General features: G+C 47.2%; 1 protein-coding gene across 1 annotated transcript in view; it reads left to right on the top strand.

Moving 5' to 3' along the window:
• Positions 1 to 2284: 2284 nt before the first annotated feature.
• LOC149369619 (uncharacterized) overlaps positions 2285 to 19179 on the top strand; it is a 67204-nt gene continuing 50309 nt past the window's right edge. The window contains exons 1-2 of the mRNA XM_089576025.1: positions 2285 to 2469; positions 11772 to 11869. Of these exons, the coding sequence (XP_089432151.1) occupies positions 2285 to 2469; positions 11772 to 11869 (283 nt within the window). The remainder of the gene's footprint in view (positions 2470 to 11771; positions 11870 to 19179) is intronic.

The raw sequence follows: 19179 nt of genomic DNA, 5'->3' as shown, positions 1-19179 counted from the left end.
TTCAGGCGATTTCGATCATGTTGGAATTCGAGTAACCATCGGCTTTCTTCTTAGGCAGCTGTGTTGGTTTCAACTTGAAAACCATAGCCTTGACCATGGTTGCATTGACACGGGCCCGTGACGGTTGGCGACACGAAGACCAACCTTCTCCTCAAGCATATCTAGGATTCGGAATTGGCGATATTGCTAAGATCTTGATCAAAGTCACCCACAACCATGATTGTTTGTTTCTTGGTGCGCAATAGAAGTTCATGGATACTGATTTATGCGACTTGTTCATAGTTTGGTTCAGGAGCATTGTGGGCTGAAACTACTGTTCCGAGATCATGGACTGGTTTATTAATTTTACCTTGGTGGAATGTAGATTCCAGTGGATGTAAATGGCGACTCCAGCAGCCGCCCACCTCTCTCCACCTGCCAGCGGTGGCAAAGATGGAAATACTCCTAAACTCCACCGGCCACTTTTCGCTGGCGGGAGTCCACACAGGCGCCGGACAGTTTTTGCCTTCATAGCATCTCTAATGCATGCGGGGTTGTAATTGGGGAGATAAATACGTTCTCCCTCGTTAAGTGCGGCTGACACCGTTCAAAGCAGCCGGACCCCACCCCGTGATCGAGTACGCTACCGAGCGCACACCGACCACGGCAGGGCTTGCTCTGAGGAAACAAAAAAAACTACACTTGGGCTGACACAAACAGCCATTTATTGCTACAACAACAATAACGCCAGCTAGCAACAAGATACGCTAAGGAATCGATGGTGTCTGACTCACCAGCAAGGTTACAAGCGAATGTTCGCCCACGCTAGGGCAGGGGATACTCCGCGGCCGGACGGGACGAGATGCGGTAGAAGGTTCCTCCCCACGAGGCTTCGCCCCTCTCGCGTAGCGTCGCGCGTGAACATCATCGTGCGTCCAAGTTCCCAAGCCGAAGAGGGCCGTCTCCCACCCGCACGCGCGCAGCAATCAGGCCATTCGAGGCGCTCGTTTCGCTGCGACACCGGCGCCTCTCTTGTTAGTTACGGTAGCTAACCAAGCTACGATGGTTGCATCGCTTAAAAGCCAACCAAAGGGGAAAACGCGGAGCAAAGTCCCCACAGGCTATTGCACTAAAAAGTGGGTGGTCAACGCTGCAAAACAGCATGAAGTAAGTAATGCTGCATTCTCAGGCAGCATTACTTACGTCATGCTGTTTTGGAAGCCCTCACTCAACGGCTGAGAAAGAATTGCTCCGTGCATTACTTTTGCAGTGAACCATGGCGGACGCGCCTGATGCCCAGCAAGATGAAGACAAAGCACATGAAGCGCCGCCCTGCTGGCGTGGCTGCTCGCACCTGTACTGGCTGTGCTTTGCATTGCTTGTCGCTTGGTTTCGTCTGGACTACATCCAGTGTTCTTCTTGTGTGCAAAATTCTATCATTTCATTTAGATTGCCTATGGTTTTTACTCCATCGTTTTCTGGCACAGGTGTCTTCCCGTTTAGTAAGTTACCGATCACCAGCGCGTGCCAGATCTCTAGGTTTGAAGAAGAAAAGAACGAGTCGTTTCGTCAGCCTGTCTCAGCTGGTGTAGCTCATCTCAGTTTTGTCTGGTAAGCATCGGAGTCACGGCTTGTAACCGACATATCACCGGGTTTGTAACCTGTGTTTATCTGCTCCCACCCCTACCTTTCTAGATATCTTTTCTGACCTGGTTCCAAGAAGGACGCTTAAATCGCCATGGAGCAATCTGTCTACGAGATGTCTGGGATAGAATCCTCGAGCCTGACATGTGAGTTCGCACCATATATTTTTAAGCCGGTAATATTTTGACTTGTGATTTCTTTTGTCTTTGTCATCCTCAAGGAATTAAGCGCTCCTCGCTAGCTCGTGCGCTAATCCACCGAGAGGCTGCGCAGGAGGCTCTGCGATGAATTCAGTCCCTGGCACCGCATATTCATTGTAGCTAAATGCAGAAAATACCCATTTGCTGAAAATGGTACCTCAGTTACAATTATGAGCAGTCGTCTACTGGGGTCACCCTTCTCACTCTGTATGCGGCTTTATTTTGCACAGAAACGAATCACATTAATTTTAGAAAGAACAGAGTGAGTAAGTGAGTAAACGTTTACTGAAGAGGATTGTGGTTGAAAGCACGAACAGATGGGCGAGTTGGTTATGCATGGTGTAATTGAAACAGCGCAAGGCCGACGGCCTAAAAGAGAGCTGAGGAAAGCGCTGTGTTGTCCGTTTCCCCCTTTCCTCTGCTCTGTTAGGCATTAAGCCTTGCACTGTTTCAATTATACCATGGTGGCTGGAGCGCATGTGCGTGGGCCCTCAGTCCAGGCCGCCGGAGGCTTCTACTGGCCTTCTGGCGATGAGGAGGAGCGCTGCCTGGTCGTTGAGGCGTGCGCTGATTCAGCTTCACCTCCAACAGCTCCAGGGCCGCCTTACGCGGCTTTAGATGGCGGGGCTGTTGAGGACATGTCCATGTGATATTTATTAGTGTTCGGGGCGTCGCCGCACCATGGACATTTGTCTCCGTAAAGTTTTGCGTGCAGGCGATGTAAATGGTGTAGGTTGGAATAGGCCTTCACTTTGAAGACGCCGTAGTAGGCAAGAGTCTTTAAGTGAGAGGGAGGGATGAGGGACAGATTAGAGGCGTCTATTAAAATAAATATCCTTCAGCCCTCTTTTGTTCCAGCAGGGAACATGGTCAAAACCATTCGCCTTTTGGGTTGTGACATTTTAATTGCTCGATGTAGATTCATGTGAATTCTTTCTGTGTCCTCATCCCAGAAACGGATGACTTCTGTTTCAGTCCTCATAGGTGAGGATGCACTGCGTCTCTCAGTGTAGACACCTCTGCTTAACTACGCAGAACACTCAGGTCGGCCGGTCGCTTCCCCTGCTTCATTGATGTGTTCTCGCGTAATCAACTTGCGGCTATTCCCGAAGGTGAAAATAACACTCCTTTTGCACCCGGTATTCTGTCACGGTTTCACTGCTTAATTGGTGTCGCCTCCTGTATCTCTTGTGGCGGCATGAGGACACTAGTGTAGCAGTTCTCGAAGTGCGCCGATACTACTGGACCGCATATTAAAAATATTGTGCGCGTGGGAACGAGAAGGCCACAAACTGTCGCTCGAATGTAACACCTATCACTTATATCTACATGACATTTTAAAGGACATCTACTACAGGATTCAGGACAAATTATGCAGCACAAAATACAATCAACCAAATTGCAAGCTTGTGTAAGGCGAACCCGTCTTTAGTGAAAATAGCTCAAGAGGCTACTGTCTCTATTGCCGTTAAGAGGAAATTGAAGTTTCATTTTCCTGCTTCGTAATTTTGCGATTATTTCAACACTGTTTTAGCACTGTTTCTGTTCTGTTAATATTGTGTACTTTTTCTGCGCCTGTGTATTTCTACTCCAGTGTCTGTTTTCAGCTTTGCAAATGATTTTCGTTGTGCTCTTTATTAGCTGTGCATGTATTTTCATGGTACGACAGCTCTGACATAACGGTGTCATGTTTCTGTTTTTGTTTAGACTTTAGGAATGTCTCTCTTTTGTCTATGTTACTAGGTTTCCTACCCTAAAGCACTGTACTCTTTTCTAGTAAAGTAATTTTCTTATTGTACATATGTGATCCTATTTAGTCACCAGTGTCCTGAAGTGTAAGCCGGGGTGTAGGCCTCGTCAGGAGGCATGCTTTGCCTGCCTCCTTTTGCCTCTCCTCGGGGGCATATTGTAAGTATGCCATTGTAAATTGTCGGCCCCCCCCCCTCCCGCCCCCGTTTTATTAAAGCGCAGCTTACAAGTCCAAAGTCGGTCGATCAACACCGAAAACCTGGCATTAAAGGCACTCTGGAGACAACGACAGTACGAAAACAACTCAGTACAAATTGATTCTCTGGGTCTTGGTCTGTACGTCAATTTGTGTCTCGGATAAAAAGACTCTTTTCAAAAATTTCTTTATGAATTTGATGAACGCATTTATTAAAGACGAATGTATAACCATTTTCCCGCCATTTGTTCCAAACTGATCACGCCTATATGCACACCGAGGAACAGTTGCCGCCATTTTGAAGTGAACGGTGATGTAGCGTAGCCTCCGGGATCCGTCGACAAATTCGGTGTCGACGCACGCAGTTTACTTGCCAAATCTGCTGGTGATGGCGACACGTGTACTTCGTTTTTGTTTGTTTCTTTGTTTCCATCTTATAAAAGCTCCGCTTTCTGTGAGAGTGGTCTGTTTGTCGCTAGAATGGCGTAGTCTATCGATAAAGGTAACTTCAATTTCACCTCAGCTTTTCCTTAAGGGAGGCCTCTGCCCTGTCGTTCACGTTACGCCCTTGGCAGTTACAGCGTTGGTGATGATTAGATGAAAGCCTAGCCAGAAAACACTCCGCGACATTATTTATCTACATATGACACCATATATTTGCATCCGAAGCATCGGCACTATTAGCTTATGCATCACATTATCCAGGATTCCAGTATATCCAGAAATTTTGGACAAGTGCATTTTTCATCAGAAAGTTACCTGTGAACGCAGCTTTTCCGTATATCGTGAGATCCCACTGCAGCGACCATATATCCTCAGATATCCTCCAGAGAGGTTTGCATTTTTTTGGTATTAATGTTTCTCTATCGCCAAAAACATTCCCATTTTTTTATGGCGTTCTTAGCTCCACGATATGAGCGATGGACAAACGAAAAGAAAAATTTTGCTCGGATCAGAAGGATTAACCATATTACCTTCAGTATTTCCACAATAGTAGCTTAGTTAATTCCACAGATGCCTCCCAATTAAAGCTATGTACAAGAATCCGGCACTTAGAGGTCATAAAACTCAGGCGATACTTGGTGGATAGCATCAATCCATTGGCGTTTTCTGTTGCTGCTGATTTAGTCGTACTAATGCCCAAACATGCGGAATTCGTCATTCTCTACATTCGTAGATGGCACGGAGTCCTCATAATACTCCCTGTGTAGTGGCTCAGCGGTTAAGCGATCCGCCACTGCCACGGCAAGTGGCTGTTTCAAGCACAGCCACCGATTGGGTTTGTGAGACCAAGGTTCCTGACGACCAATGATGAATTTAACTGCTACCTGCCCGGGGGGGGGGGGGGGGGGGGGATTTGTCCACAATCCGGTGGGTAGGTGGGTAGGTTGTAGCCTCCCACGATGGGAAGGTTGTGATGGCTTCACAAGGTTATCACGCGTCGCGCATGGCGGTGGTCGCCGTTCCCATTTGCACATACCTTTCTAATGATAACGAATTAAAAAAGTACACCTCTCTTTTTCAGCTGAAGCAAAGGAAGAAGAGTAAGTACCTTGTGCATGGCCACGCCTTGCCTTATGTCCACAGCCACTTATAGTATTTGCGCGCAATATACTTTGCCGCCTTACGGCGCAGTTTTACCTTCCCTCGGAACGGAGCTAGTATACAAAGTTGGTATTATATTTCTATCCTCGAGCATGTAGCCGTTCTTTGAGTGCCTCTAACAAACACGATTTCAGTGCGTCTCTTGTGGTGTCAGAACTCCGCAGAAGGTCCACTTCATGCTAGAGAAGAACTAAGCTTGAAAACAGGCCGTAGAGCAGAGAGCGAGAAACTGGCATAGAAGTTTTTCCTTTTGGAAGGCCCGTACCGCGTCTTCTCAGTCAACAGTGGTAAATAATCATTTTTTTCTCCAAGTTATCGGAAAAACTTTTCAGTGCATCGACTCTTATGCATACGTAAATCTTTATTTTTATTTATTTATGCATACTGCATCCTTGATGAGGCCATTCTAGGAGAAAGATAGGGAGAAAATACAGTGAGCAGAACACACGCAGAAATGCCGGATTGATATTACAAAATAGCTTCGAAAAATTTATTCATAAGCACTGAACGGATTCTTCCAAGTAGTGAACTGTAGAGTTCAATGGTAAACCGAAAGATGCTGCATTTATACCTCCCACTGCGATAATAAAAAGGAATAATGTGAGAGGAATAAGGATTAATAAGTGAGAGAAGGGGGATAAAACTCCCGTTTTAAACAGGAAGATGGCCGACAACAGCAGAGACAGAGTCGACGTACAGTGCGAGACTACGGCGCAAACTGTTCGAGCCCAGACCTGTGTTTTCCTCCTCTATCGAGCCTTTCCAGCTGAGCTTGTCATACAAATAAAGCCTATTTTAAAGTAGCTATTTAACGGCGGAAAACGTTCCGAATGAACCAGGTTATGTAATAATTTGAAGCATTCTAGTGGCGGTAAGATGACGGCGTTCTGAGACGTCAAGCCACATAATGGAAAGAAGGAAAATTTCTGCTGTTGTTGTGGAAGCTTAAACGAATTGATTTCTTCTCGCCTGACTCTAACTTTTTTGTATTCGAATTCTTACGAGGGTTCCAATTGACGGGGCCGTAATCACGAATGGGGTGGACAAACGTTTTGTACGTCAGGAGTTTCTTGGGGCCTTACTTAAAGTTAGATGCAGGCACCCGTGACTTGTAAAAGCTCTGTTACATTGGATATCCTTGGTTACGACAATGACATGTAATAATAAAATTGAAGACGGAGATAGTTAAATTGTGGTAGTCTTTGTAAATCCTGATCCCGGAAGGATTGCGTCAAAAAGAAGATGTGCGTCTAGAAACGAATATGAAAAAGTTTTGGAGCAATTAAAGTTCATCTACCATTCCTTGCTACACCTACAGAGTATAGTAAATGAGTTGTTAAGGAGTTCATGACCCACTGGTATTTTCGTACACTCTAAAGAAAAAGGAGCAAAGAGGGAGCAAACTGTCCTCTGGCGTACTCCCAGGGAGTACGCTAGAGGACAGTTTGCTCCCTCTTTATTCTCATATATGTAGTATTCATGCTTAGAGCCTAGTGTGATACAGAGCGCAGTAATCTGCATAAAGACTAACTTTGACGAACAGAGAATGCGGGAGAACATCAACATACAAAAAATCACTGCATATGTCCTGTGTGCATTAGGTCAGTTGGGTACTAGGTCAATATCCTCAACAGAGACCACGTTGCAAATTGCTTAGGGTATTGTAACTTTCCAGAAATTCTGTTACGTGTTTAAGAATTATGTTTGAAAAACGTGCATGAAGGGAAGTTATGGAAATAGGTTTAAAGTTCCACAGCACTTTAGTGTTACCGGACTTACATAAATGCATTCCTTTTGCAAGTTTCCAGAAGCAGGGAACCGTGGCGCTGGGCAGTGATCTTCTAAAGATTTCATTTTCTAAATATATCTATTTGTTCGTCTGTATAGTGAGTGAAAAACAAGAAATGAGTTAGGCATGACATCTCAGCCGCTGATTTTCCTAGTACCTAAGTTCAAAATCATATTAAGAACACCTTCACTATAATTGACGCAATCTTCAGCAGGATGATATGGGTCACAATTAACAAGAGGAAGTTCGAAATTATACAGCGTGAAGAGCAAATGGGAGTGTTTATTAAAAGCACAAGCAATTATTAGGCAACCTGGGACTGCAACCTGATTAACTATGACGCTATTATAGTTGCTGTCACTGGATAGTACAAATACATTTGGTTGGACTAATAAAAAAAAGACCAAAAATAAGTGTCCCAGTCGGCGCAACTAAGTATAACGGCCTCCAATTAGAAGTAGATTTGTTATTTAACAAATAAAAAGTAGAATTTTGTATTGCAGAAAAGGAAAGCAAGAACATTTTTAAAAACGTACTGGTACTTTCGAAGCTGAAGCCATTGGAATGTCTGCTGAAAAATTTGCTTTGGCTTAACTCATTTTTGCCTGTATGTGCGTAGCGAGAGGTACGGTTAATCTTATTGCTTAGCATGGTTTCTCTACGGTTACATCTTTATCGTTTAGCTTGGTACGTCTCAGTGTTTAGGTTTTGTTGTTACTTATCGTTAAGTTATGGTTAGATTAAAGACAAGATATTTTTAAAGTGTAACTCATATGCCAAAGTGTTTCGCAAACCTCACACACAAATCCAAACGGATTGTCTGTAAAGTCCGTTTGGAACATGCGCGTCGCACTTGAACTTTAAGCCAGCCGAATCACATGATCCGTCACACGGCGAGCGTTCACGTCCTCCAACTCCGTTGTATCGGCGGCTAGGCGCACCGTTCTCCGAGCTGCATCACTCTGCCGTCTCTGTTCGATACGCCGAGCATGTTCTTCTGTCTCCGCAGCTCGTTGCCCTCTCCTCGTTTCATTCCGTCTTTGCCTGGTATTAGATGCCGAACTAGACGGCGAACCATCCTCATCTCAATCCACTCGCCTGGCCGCTTCGTACTTACGACGCTTTTCGAGGCGTGCGGCTCGTTCTTCCTCCGTCTCCTCGGCTCGCTGCCTCCTCTTGGTTTCGTTCCGACGACGAAGCCTGGCTTCTTTCAGTCTCTCCGACTTCCCTTCCATATCTGCCGACGAATCCCACCGAGCCGCCCCTTCTATATATACGATGCAACGCCGGCTCCTCCTCTGTTGTTGCAACCCGGTTTCACCTGCTCCTCCTCGGTTGTTGCAACGCGGTTAAACCGGCTCTTCCTCTGACGTCATGCCAGATAGCGGGGTGAGCGTCGCTGCCAGCTGCGGCGGTTGCTAAGCAACGGTTCAGCTCGCGGTGTGGCCACCGGCCACAGCGAAACGCCGAGAATCTGGCCAATGTAGTTCTCTCTACAAAAGGAGAGTTGTATGAGGAAGGTAAATATTTATTTGCTTGCTGCGTTGGCTACGCTGATGAAAATTAGGGTCTGTAATAAGCTTAATACTACTGTTCTACCGGCAAACCTCGAAGATAGGTTGTCAATGTTCCCAAACCTTTCTAACACTTGTGTTATATATATATATATATATAAGAAATGAAAAGCGAATTAATCAAATAACTTAATCTGCGCGTAGCGGAGAGCACCACGGCACACGGCCGGTCCTGAGGCCCAATCCCAGTTCTCGGTCCAACAGTAGTGAAGCCAAATGAGAAACCTCGTCGGCACTGGGAGAGCAGTACTTTGCCAACATCGGACAAGAAGGCGCGGCCGCGGCCATTAAGCAGTTCACGCAGTGCACCGTGACGAAGGAAAAAGCGCTGCGAAAGGAAGGTGGCGACTTCTGCTGCTGTGGCTGCCGGAAGGGCAGCGGTTTCGGCATACCGCGTCAGATGGGCAACCGCAACGATAGCCCAACCGTTCCCTGCTGCAGTGTACGGAAGCGGCCAGTAGAAATCAATGCCTATGCGGTCGGAGGGCGTGGTGGGCAAGGGAGAGGCTGCAACTCTCCAGCAGAACGATGAGGAGATGCCTTGCGACGCTGACAGGCGAGGCATGAGCGCACGTATTTAAGGATGAAGGTTTTCATGCCGCGCCAGTAGTAGCGCAGCCAGACACGGGCCTGAGTCCTGAAAACTCCCGCTTGACCGCATTGTGCTTCAGCGTGGAAATAGGCGCATATTTACGTGCGCAAGGGACGAGGAATAAGGAGTAGCCACTTTCGGCCGTCGGAGTTTAGTTGTGGCGATAGACGAAGTGGTTACGGATCGCGATGTGCAAGCATGGAGGCGGATAGCGCGGGACGCAAAAGAAGCAGTTGGATTAAAAATAAAGTCGAGAAGAGGAGTGATCTAGGGGTATGTACTTTGCGCTGACGGTATGTCGGTGATGTGAAACCACGGCGGGAAGGGGTCAGAGGTAGAAAGGCTGGCAATATCAACTGAAAGTCGGCAGCCGGACAGGGTATCAGCGTCTTGATGCTTGCAGCCGGAGCAATAGACGACGCGGATGTCATATTCTTGCAGACGAAGAGCCCATCTGGCAAGGGGGCCGGATGGGTCTTTCATGGAAGATTGTTCAAGGGCCCATACGACGGCCAAACACTCTTTTTCACTTGCAGAGTAATTGGGTTCCGTCTTTATGAGTGTGCGGCTTGCAGAGGCAACGACGTATACATGGAAGCCAGAAACGAGCTTGGCGAGTACGGCGCCGAGGCCAACACCACTGGCGTCCGTGCGGACTTCGGTAGGAGCGGTTGAGTCGAAATGGGGCAATACGGATGGCGCTGTGAGGAGGCGGCACAAGGCGGCGTAGGCATCGTCGCACGCTGGAGATCATAGCGATAAATCTGAAGTGCCAGACAGAAGTTGTGTTAAGGGCGCAGTAATAGAAGCAAAGTGACGAATAAACGGACGAAAGTAAGAGCACAGACCTAAGGAGCTGCGCACGTCTATGATGGAGATAGGTTTGGGAAAGGCAGCGACAGCGCGAAGCTTCGCCGGGTTGGGAGAAACGCCTTCCTTGGAGACCACGCGGCCTGCGTAGCGGACGGGCGGCAAAATGGCATTTTTTCAAGTTGATCTGCAGATCGGTGTCATAGACGCAGGTCAAGATGTGCTTCAGGCAGGAGAGTTGGGTGTCAAAGCCGGGGAAAAAACTACATTGCCGTCAAGGTAGCACAGGCACATCTTCCACTTCAGGCTACGCACAATTGTATCGATGATTATTTCGAAAGTCGCAGGGGCACTACAAAGGCCGAAAGCCTCACAGTAAAATCGTACAAGCTGTCGGAGGTCGCAAAAGCCGTTTTGGGGTGATTAGCCGCTTCCATGGGAACCTGCCAGTACCCAGAACGTAAGTCGCGAGAAGCAAAGAGTTTTGCCCCTTGCAATCACTCCAGAGCGTCGTCGATGCGCGGGCGGGGATGGACGTCCTTGCGCGTGATATTAATTAGGCGCATTCGGACGCACGAAGCGCGCTGTCACGTGGTATTTTTTGAACTCCGCGGGCTTTCGTTTTTACTGAATAAAAACGGCCACGCTAAGTCTATCTGGTTGGAGGTGCCTGGGTTGGAGAATATTTGTGGAGCTCCACAACTTTCCTATTGGCGCCTGAACGTTTCAAGCTATATTTAAAAGGTTAACTATTTTATCTCGACTAATTATTCAAGTAGGTCGAGCCAAAAAAATGGTACTCTAACTTTAGGTAAACCCTATCAAAATCAGCGCAATTTCAGTTTTGAAGAACGCTTCGGTTTTTTGAAATCTTGGTCCAAGTTAGCTGGGACACCCTGTACACACACACACACACACACACACACACACACACACACACACACACACACACACACACACACACACACACACACACACAAACACACACACACACACAAACACACACACACACACACACACCGACTAGGAGTTTCGTTCATGTAAAGCTGACCGCGCGTGTCAAAATTATTTAGCTGCATAATCCTTGCCTTTTTCTTTCGACAAGCACAGCTATATACTCAAATGCGAGGTCACCTGTGCGTGTTGAAGAGACTCACACTTGGCTCATTTCCCAATTAACGAATACCCGCTGCAGACCCAACACCCTTTCTAACGCTCCAGTTCAAGCGCACAAACAGTTCAAATGCAATCACCGAGTACAAGTAAGCTAAAAGAATTCACCTTCACGAACAATAATAAATTGTGGGAAAGGGACCAAATAGTGCCGCGAGAACACATGCAAATGAAGTGCACCGTGTTACTGTGCGAAAATGGCTCCAACATTCTGTCCCTCTTGTATTTGTCATAAGTACGACCTAACTTTCCACGCACTGACTTTGTCCGACACGTACCGCCATGGCCACTGTCTCCTAATGCGCTGCTTGGAGTAGACACTCGACGTATTTCTGAGGGCATACCGCAATTGATACGCTAAGCCAACATGGAAGAATAATGGATGAAGTGAACGTGCTTTCGCTCAACCAGAGTAAAACTAAGTGCGACTATCGATTTGCTCTTTCTACTCACTTTTCAGCCGGGACAACGGTTGGTTGATTCCCCTGGCTCTCGGCTGCATCGCAGTGCTTGCACTCACAGCCATCGGAGCTGCCGCCTTCCAGTATGGCGCTGCACGTGAGTATTCGCCGACGTTTGTGTCAAAATGCTCGCCTTATATACTATCATAGGCGCCGAGTTTTCAACCTGCCGGGGGGGGGGGGGGGGGGGGGGGAGGGGGCGTCCGCCTTGGCAAGAGGTATTCATTTATTTTACTCTCAGGATCTCAGGATACAGAGTACATTACAGAGGGGAACGGCAATTCACAGCAATATAGAAGATAAAAAAGGTAAGGGGGCCAAGTAGTGATTCTTGAAGAACCGCAGAACAAAGTGGTACAGTAGAGGAATAAGCGTCATTAAAGCCGACAAATTCCACCCGAGAAGAAGGAAATCAACGTATCCAGTTAAGAGCTGTAGCGTCAATGTTCAGGCCACTTTGTTTATGTAATAGCGGTGAGTTATTAACTTTATCGAATGCTTTAACAAAGTCAAGAAATATGCACTCACATGAAAAATCGGAGTCCAAGTAGATGTGAAAGTCGTAAGTGAAGGAAAGTAGTTTAATATCACAAGAGAAAAACTTTCGGAAGCCATGGTCTGCTAGAGAGAAGAAACTGTTATCTGGCAGAATATTAAACAAAATGTATAAATATCAGCACCATTATTTTGCAAGCTATTGGTCTCAAAGATTGGGTCAGTGGTTAGATGGATTCTCTGTATCTCCGGCTTTATTTACTGGTATGACCACAGCAGTTTTCCAGTCTCAGTAGTACACTATGGTGATACGATTGTGGGAATATGGATTTCTGGATGACAAAACTATGCTCTTTAGCATTTCGTATAAATTTGCCCTTTATACCATCAATTCCGCTAAAAGATGTTAAGCTTCAAATCGATAATTGGTATGATGCCTTACATGTCGAACATGGTGAGATCCATCGCGAAATGATCTGACAGTTGGAGATTGGGACGTTGAATAACACTGGATGAAGAAGCAAGCAACTTAACGAAAGTATCAGTTAGTACAGTAGCGCAGAGGTTTTCGGGAGCAGGTTCGCTGGTGAGTGCAATAACGACACGTTATTGGTGTTTCTAGGTTTCCTTATGTTTCAGAAGCGTTTTGGTTTAGTCCTCAGAACATTCAGGAGGGTTAATTTAAATAATGTGGATTTAGTTGACTTCAGTGCTCGTTAATATGCTGAAGCAGCTGTCTTGTATGCTGTCCAATGGGCAAGGTTTAATGAATACTTAGCAGTTCGAAAAAGTCGTTTCTTTTTGTTATAAAATCGTTTCAGATATCTGTTATACCATGGAATATGGCTATTGGAGTACATACGCTGATGAGGGATAAGACGGTGAATCAGTTAAGACACAATTTATTTCGGTACTTGCACCGGTTTGTTTCTGCTGAGCGCTCGAGATAACCCGGTGAAGAAATTTCTAAAAAGAGGTCCGGTTATTAAGGGCTACAAAATGAGCTTGTTATAGTCTCTAGCTAGTGGTCTTGGAGCGTTTTGACTACGATTCATGCGATGAATCGAACGTGAAATGCAAGATATTGTGATCGCTCAAGCCGGTCATATGTATTACGTGTGACATGGTATCTTCAGATGATATAAGCACAAGATGTAGACAGGCGGAGAGGCTATATACTAAAGGCCCCATCTTGTAAAGAACGGGTCCGCGAACCATGGTCTCGCCCGACGGGTGACAAATACAGTCTTCTAAAAACCCCGGCTTATTCCGGATACACAAAAAGCACTTCACATGTTCACAACATTGGGCAACAGTACAATTTCAATATAAACATATTTTAAACTTTTCGTGTTTACGAAACAATGGATCTAGGAACATTCTCACAGCAAGATAATTTAAAATTTAAAGCTTGAATATGACCTCATAATGCATCTTTTAAAACTATAAACAAAGACACGAAGAAACGAAGAAGCAGAAGTTGTAATGGCGAAACGGCAACACAGGGAATTGAGGGCTGATTTCATGGGAGGGACTAATTTGATCTCATGGACAGCGGCAGCTTGAAGAAAGCTGGCGTATTTTACCATGGTGAACTTCACTGTCCTTCACATTTTAGAAAGGCTACCGCACAATCCAAAAACTGTTTCTTCGCATAGTAGACCTCTGAACAAAGTCGTCCGCGATGTCACTGAGATTTATTTTGCGGGTGAGCTCTTTGTGCCCTTGGAGAAGTGCTTTGTGGGAATGTGCCGGTCTGTAGCCGAAGATATGCTGCCCCCTGACCCCATGGATCAATCTCCGGGAGGTGGGGGGGCTCAAGAGGGTTCTAGAGGGCTCTAGAGGGCTCTAGAGAGAAGATCCGACGTCAGTGTCGGCATTATTGACTGTGAGCGAAAAATCCCCAGAGGACCAACTTAGAAAGGAGGTGGGCCACCTAGGGTCACATAACCCTTCACGTCCTCACAACCTGCCCACCGGATTGTGAGTAAACTGCGCACAGTGGCGCATGGCAATTAAATTCATGACTGGTCGCGAGAGGTTTCTCGGGAAGAGCAGCCTGGGTCGCAGAAGCCCCACCAGTGGCAGCACCTGCCGTCGCGGAGGAGCGGCGCATCCCTTCACTTCTGCACCACTCAGCCAGGAGTGGTGTGAGGACTCCCAGGGATCTGTGAATGTTAAGTAGAGAATGACCAATTGCGCGTATACGGGCATTAGTTCATCAACGCTACCGCCGCATACCCTTAAGACGGATCACAGCTGAGTTAAAAAAAAATGCGAAAGGGAACAACACACTGACTACGAAAAGAATGACAAGGACCGGCCCTAACTCGCAACTGAAGTTTATTCGAGAAATGTATGCGCGCAAGTCGGAACACAAACGGCGCACAAAAAGTCACTAAGGCAGTACTCATCCCATGAGACATCTCGCGTACGAAGCCAAAGCACTAAACGATTATCATGGAAAGCCAAGTGACCAGGCGAAAAATTCGAATTACCTAGCAGCCAATCCTACTGAAGTTTGACCGATGCAACTAGCACTATTCGAGCGTATGTACGAGGTCTGTTAGAAAAGTATCCGACTTTATTTTTTTTGTGAACACCTGATAGATATGAAACAAGCACGCTTGCACCAGCCTACCTTGAACCTTCGTGCGCATGCACGAATTTTTTCCCGCCTGCCAATAGCGTCAGTCGCTGGGAGGCAGCGTTTGAGTGAGGCAGGGCGCAGTGCTCTCGTCGGTTTTTTATTGCAAGGAAAATGGCGGAGTGAAAGGAGCAGCGCTACTGCATCAAATTTTGCCATAAACTGCGTGACAGCCAAGTGGAAACCATTCGAAATATTCAGACGGCTTTCGGTGACGATGCTATGAGCAGCACACACATTAAGCAGTGGTACAATTGATTTAAAGATGGCCGCACATCGGTGGAGAACGAGCCACGCTCCAATCGGCCATCAACATGCCAAAATGACCAGGTCATTGCCGAACTGAACGCTATTGGTATGCGGGACCGTCGCGTGACTATCCGAGCAATTCAGGAAGAGGTGGACATGAGCAATTTTTCCGAACAGTCCATTATCACCGAATATTTGGCCATGGAGAGAGTTGCGGCGAAATTCGTGCCGAAGCTGCTCACGGTGGAGCAAAATCAGCTTCGTGTTGGTCTCACAGGACATGCTGTATTCCGCAAACAGTGACCCCGACTTCATCAACATCATAATCGCTGGTGACGAGTCTTGGGTGTACAGGTACGACCCGGAAACCAGATCCCAGTCGTCACAGTGCAAACATTCCACGTCACCAAGACTTAAGAAGGCCCGCCAAGTGCGCAGCAATGTGAAAGGGATGCTGAGTGCTTTCTTTGACACCCTCTGTGTGGCTGACCACGGGTACGCACTCCACAGGGTCAAACAATGACCAAAGAGTACTACAGGGGTGTCCTCCGTTGCCTATGTGATGCTGTGAGGCGCAAGAACCCGGAGCTGAGGTCAACAGGAAATTGGCGCACCCATCGCGACAATGCTCCCGCACATTCCTCGCACTCGATTCAGATTTTTTGGCGAAAAACCAGACTTTTGTAGCTCAACAGACTCCTTACTGTCCTGATATGGCCCCTGCGACTTCTGGCTGGTTCCCAAAATTAAAAGGCCATTGAAAGGAGCGCGATTTCAAACAAGGAAAAACATTATGGCTGCAACGACAGCTGAGCTAAACTCCATTCCGAAAGGGGCCTTTTCGTAATACTTCGCACAATGGCAGCACCGCTGGGAGAAGTGTGGGGAGTCCCAAGTAGACTAATTTGAAGGTGACTAGGTTTGCAACGTTTCAGTTATGCAAGTTTTTTTTCTACAGCCAAAGGTCGGATACTTTTCTAACAGACCTCGTAAAAGGCTTCCATCAGATCTCGAACCAATTCGTCACTCTTCTTAAAGAGGATTGTTGCGCTGCCAAGCAGCGGTGTGCAGTGTTTCATTTTCTTCTTGCCGTTAGTACCACACGTGTGCCAGTGCTTCTGCAGGTATTCAGGTGAACCTTGAGTGTCCCAACCAATTTTTGGACTTGTACTCCGGTAGAACTGATCATTCTGTAGATTCATGTATAGATCCTTGGAAGTCCTCGAAAAATTCCTGGCGCAGTGGTGCAGCGGTTAAATGACGCGCGCCACCACTCAGCGATGACAGGTCCTGTCATCGGTGGGCCTTGTGAAGCGCAGGTTGCGCGAATCGAGGAACCTCTCGCGACTAATCACTAATTGAGCTGCCACTACGGGCAGTTTGCTCACGATCGGGTGGGCAGGTTGTGATTGCGTCACAAGGTTACGTGACCTAGGTGGCCCACCTGTCACACAGGCCATTGGTGCCCAGCGTTTCCAGGTCGCGGGAAAGCGGAAAACAACGGGACAACAATGGGAAGGTTTCCACCTGCACACAGCGGCAGGTAGGCAACCTGTCAGAAGCAGGCTTGAGACAGATGAACCGACGGCGGCCTTTCAACGGAGTGAGAGCAATAGTTCTGGCGCACTAAAAAAGCCGCTAAACTGACCCTGAAGTGGCCACAGATTATGCCATTTCCGTTCCAATTTAAAGCACAGACGCCATTCACCATCCAAAGATATTTCAAGTATATCTTTCAATTCTTCAAGACAGGGCTGCATTCGAAGTTCTAGTTAGCTGTCATTTCTGAAGCGGACACCTCATGTATGAAGACAAGGAACATTTTTATTCCCTTCCACGCTGGCAGGCCTAGATATAAAAAACTAAATGGACACTTTCTCTTGAAGGCCGGTGATATTTCTTCGGCGCCTCTTTCTCACTTAAAAATCCACTTTACATTCGTGACTTCTGGATCACCGCGGTTAGTGACGACAGGTTAGTTACATCGGTTGACTTTGGGAATGCCTCTTACCAACTTCCTGCTTCGAAACAGAACAAGCTGTAAGCGAATCAACATCACCGTTCGTCAACATGCGTTTTCAGCGCATTTCATCAAGGCCTACGAATCTGAACATGCACCGCGTAATAAAACTACAGAGCTCATTCCAGTGCTGAAGACTGATCCCGGAAGCGATTGTTCATTGCCAGAAACTGCGAGATACGTAATGAGCCTAGAACGGAGCTAAGACTGTATCAGAATATGCACACTGGCTACAAATTGGTTGCACAAATTTGCATAAAACCTGGATCTCGCCGGCGTTCCGTAAACCACTTTTCTGAACTGAAAGCAGAGCACCATAAAGAAATGGTTCATAATGAAAGCATTTTCATCGGCCGGGTAAAATACATTTAATATATTTTTCTTTCATTTTTTTAAACAAACAATTTTGGTGCGCCTGCTTTTGAGCCCGTCTCCCAAACAACAGTGGCGACATCGCGATACGTTCGTTTTAAGCGTTCGAAAAAATAAGCGAGTGTTTCGGAAGTTGCGGGCCCGCGGCCCTGCGAGTTTCTGCAGCTGCTCAGCAGTGCTGGAGACTTTACCGCTGCAAGTGGTACCGTCACAGAACCGAGTGCCTTAACGCATAGCGACGCGCGCGTCTCTGCCTCGACGGATGGTGCTGCGGCGCTTAATTTTGCCACTCTGGCCACAACTACTTTCGCTGCTGGAGCAAACTGGTCACTGCTTCGGGACGTCAGTCCACGCACGGACGGCAGTTAGATACCTGGCACCTATCGCCTGGCTAACTTCCACTTGCTACTGCGTTTTCCGGCCCTTAGTATCAATGAGGTCACTCAGAACCCAGTAATATCTGTTCTGCGCTTTCTATGTCGCGTCAAAGTTTGTTTCCTTCTGGTGATTTCAGCGACCTATGCAGGTAGCTGAAAGCTGCTAGTTGCACGATGCAAGCAATTTTGTCGGGAAAGCTACACTGTCCTACCCTCAATGATTTTTCCGCTGTCTGAAAGTGAGCGTCGCAAGCGCGTCGTCGCCATGGCAATCAGTTTCGCCACAGGTGCGCCGAGCGTGACGTCACAGGTGCGCTGCTGCCACCGCCTGCTTCTCAGTCATGCCACAGGTGCGCAGTGCACATGCGCGCGGCGCTGAATGTATACGGGAGGCGATGCGCTCGGTGGTCACACGCTCGCCATGGAAGCAGAGGGGGAGTTTTCGGCCACCGCTCAACGGCGGTATAGGCAGCAGAAGATCAAATCAGTGGATCGTGAAGTCGTCGCTCGGTACTGGGCGGGCAAGCAGAGGGAGAACGAGCTGAGGAAAGCCAAGCGAGCAGCCGAGACGCTCGAAGAGCGCGAAGAACGGCTAACCAAGGGAAGACGCCAGACAGCGGAACTTTGCTTCGGAAGCTGCCGCGCTCCATTGGTTTCGTAGCTTAAAGCGGACTAAGGTGTCCACTGTCCCAGGGGGCCAGTTATGCACCTTTCCTCTCCTTTGCTTTATCTGAAGCTGAAATGAAGATGAAATCTCCAGACACGGTGACCTTAGCTTTGCATGGCGTAGTAAAGCTTTCGCTTCAAAAGAAACAAAAACAAATTACTTCTTATACTCCTCGCACATCAGCAAGTCAAATGCACATGACGCTACTCGTACAAAACAATTAGAGATGTTACTATTTTTAACAAATTGGTTGCTTTAAAGGCAAATGCAAACGTTCCACAACGAACGTATCAAGGCATCGCGCTCCAATTGGCTACAAAACATCCACGAGAGCTGGTAAGCTACTTAATTCCGCCACTTTATTGACAGTGCGCAGTTTGCAAGGACTTCACCCAAGAATACATAACCACTTCCTATTAACGCGACAGCGTTAATGCTCCCGTTATGCGGAAAAACCGGAGTCGTTCTCCGTCGTCGGCGTTGTGAGCGAAAAATCACCCAAGCACCCTGGCTGGGCAGCCTATATCACGTGACCTTTTGGCGTCATCACAACCTGCCCATTGGATTGTGAGGAAACTGA

The sequence above is a fragment of the Amblyomma mixtum genome, chromosome 1 (assembly GCF_055824585.1).
Source record: "Amblyomma mixtum isolate Tamu chromosome 1, ASM5582458v1, whole genome shotgun sequence".
Lineage (NCBI taxonomy): Eukaryota > Metazoa > Arthropoda > Arachnida > Ixodida > Ixodidae > Amblyomma > Amblyomma mixtum.
The sequence above is the reverse complement of the archived record's forward strand: the minus strand, read 5'-3'. Positions and strand labels throughout refer to the sequence as shown.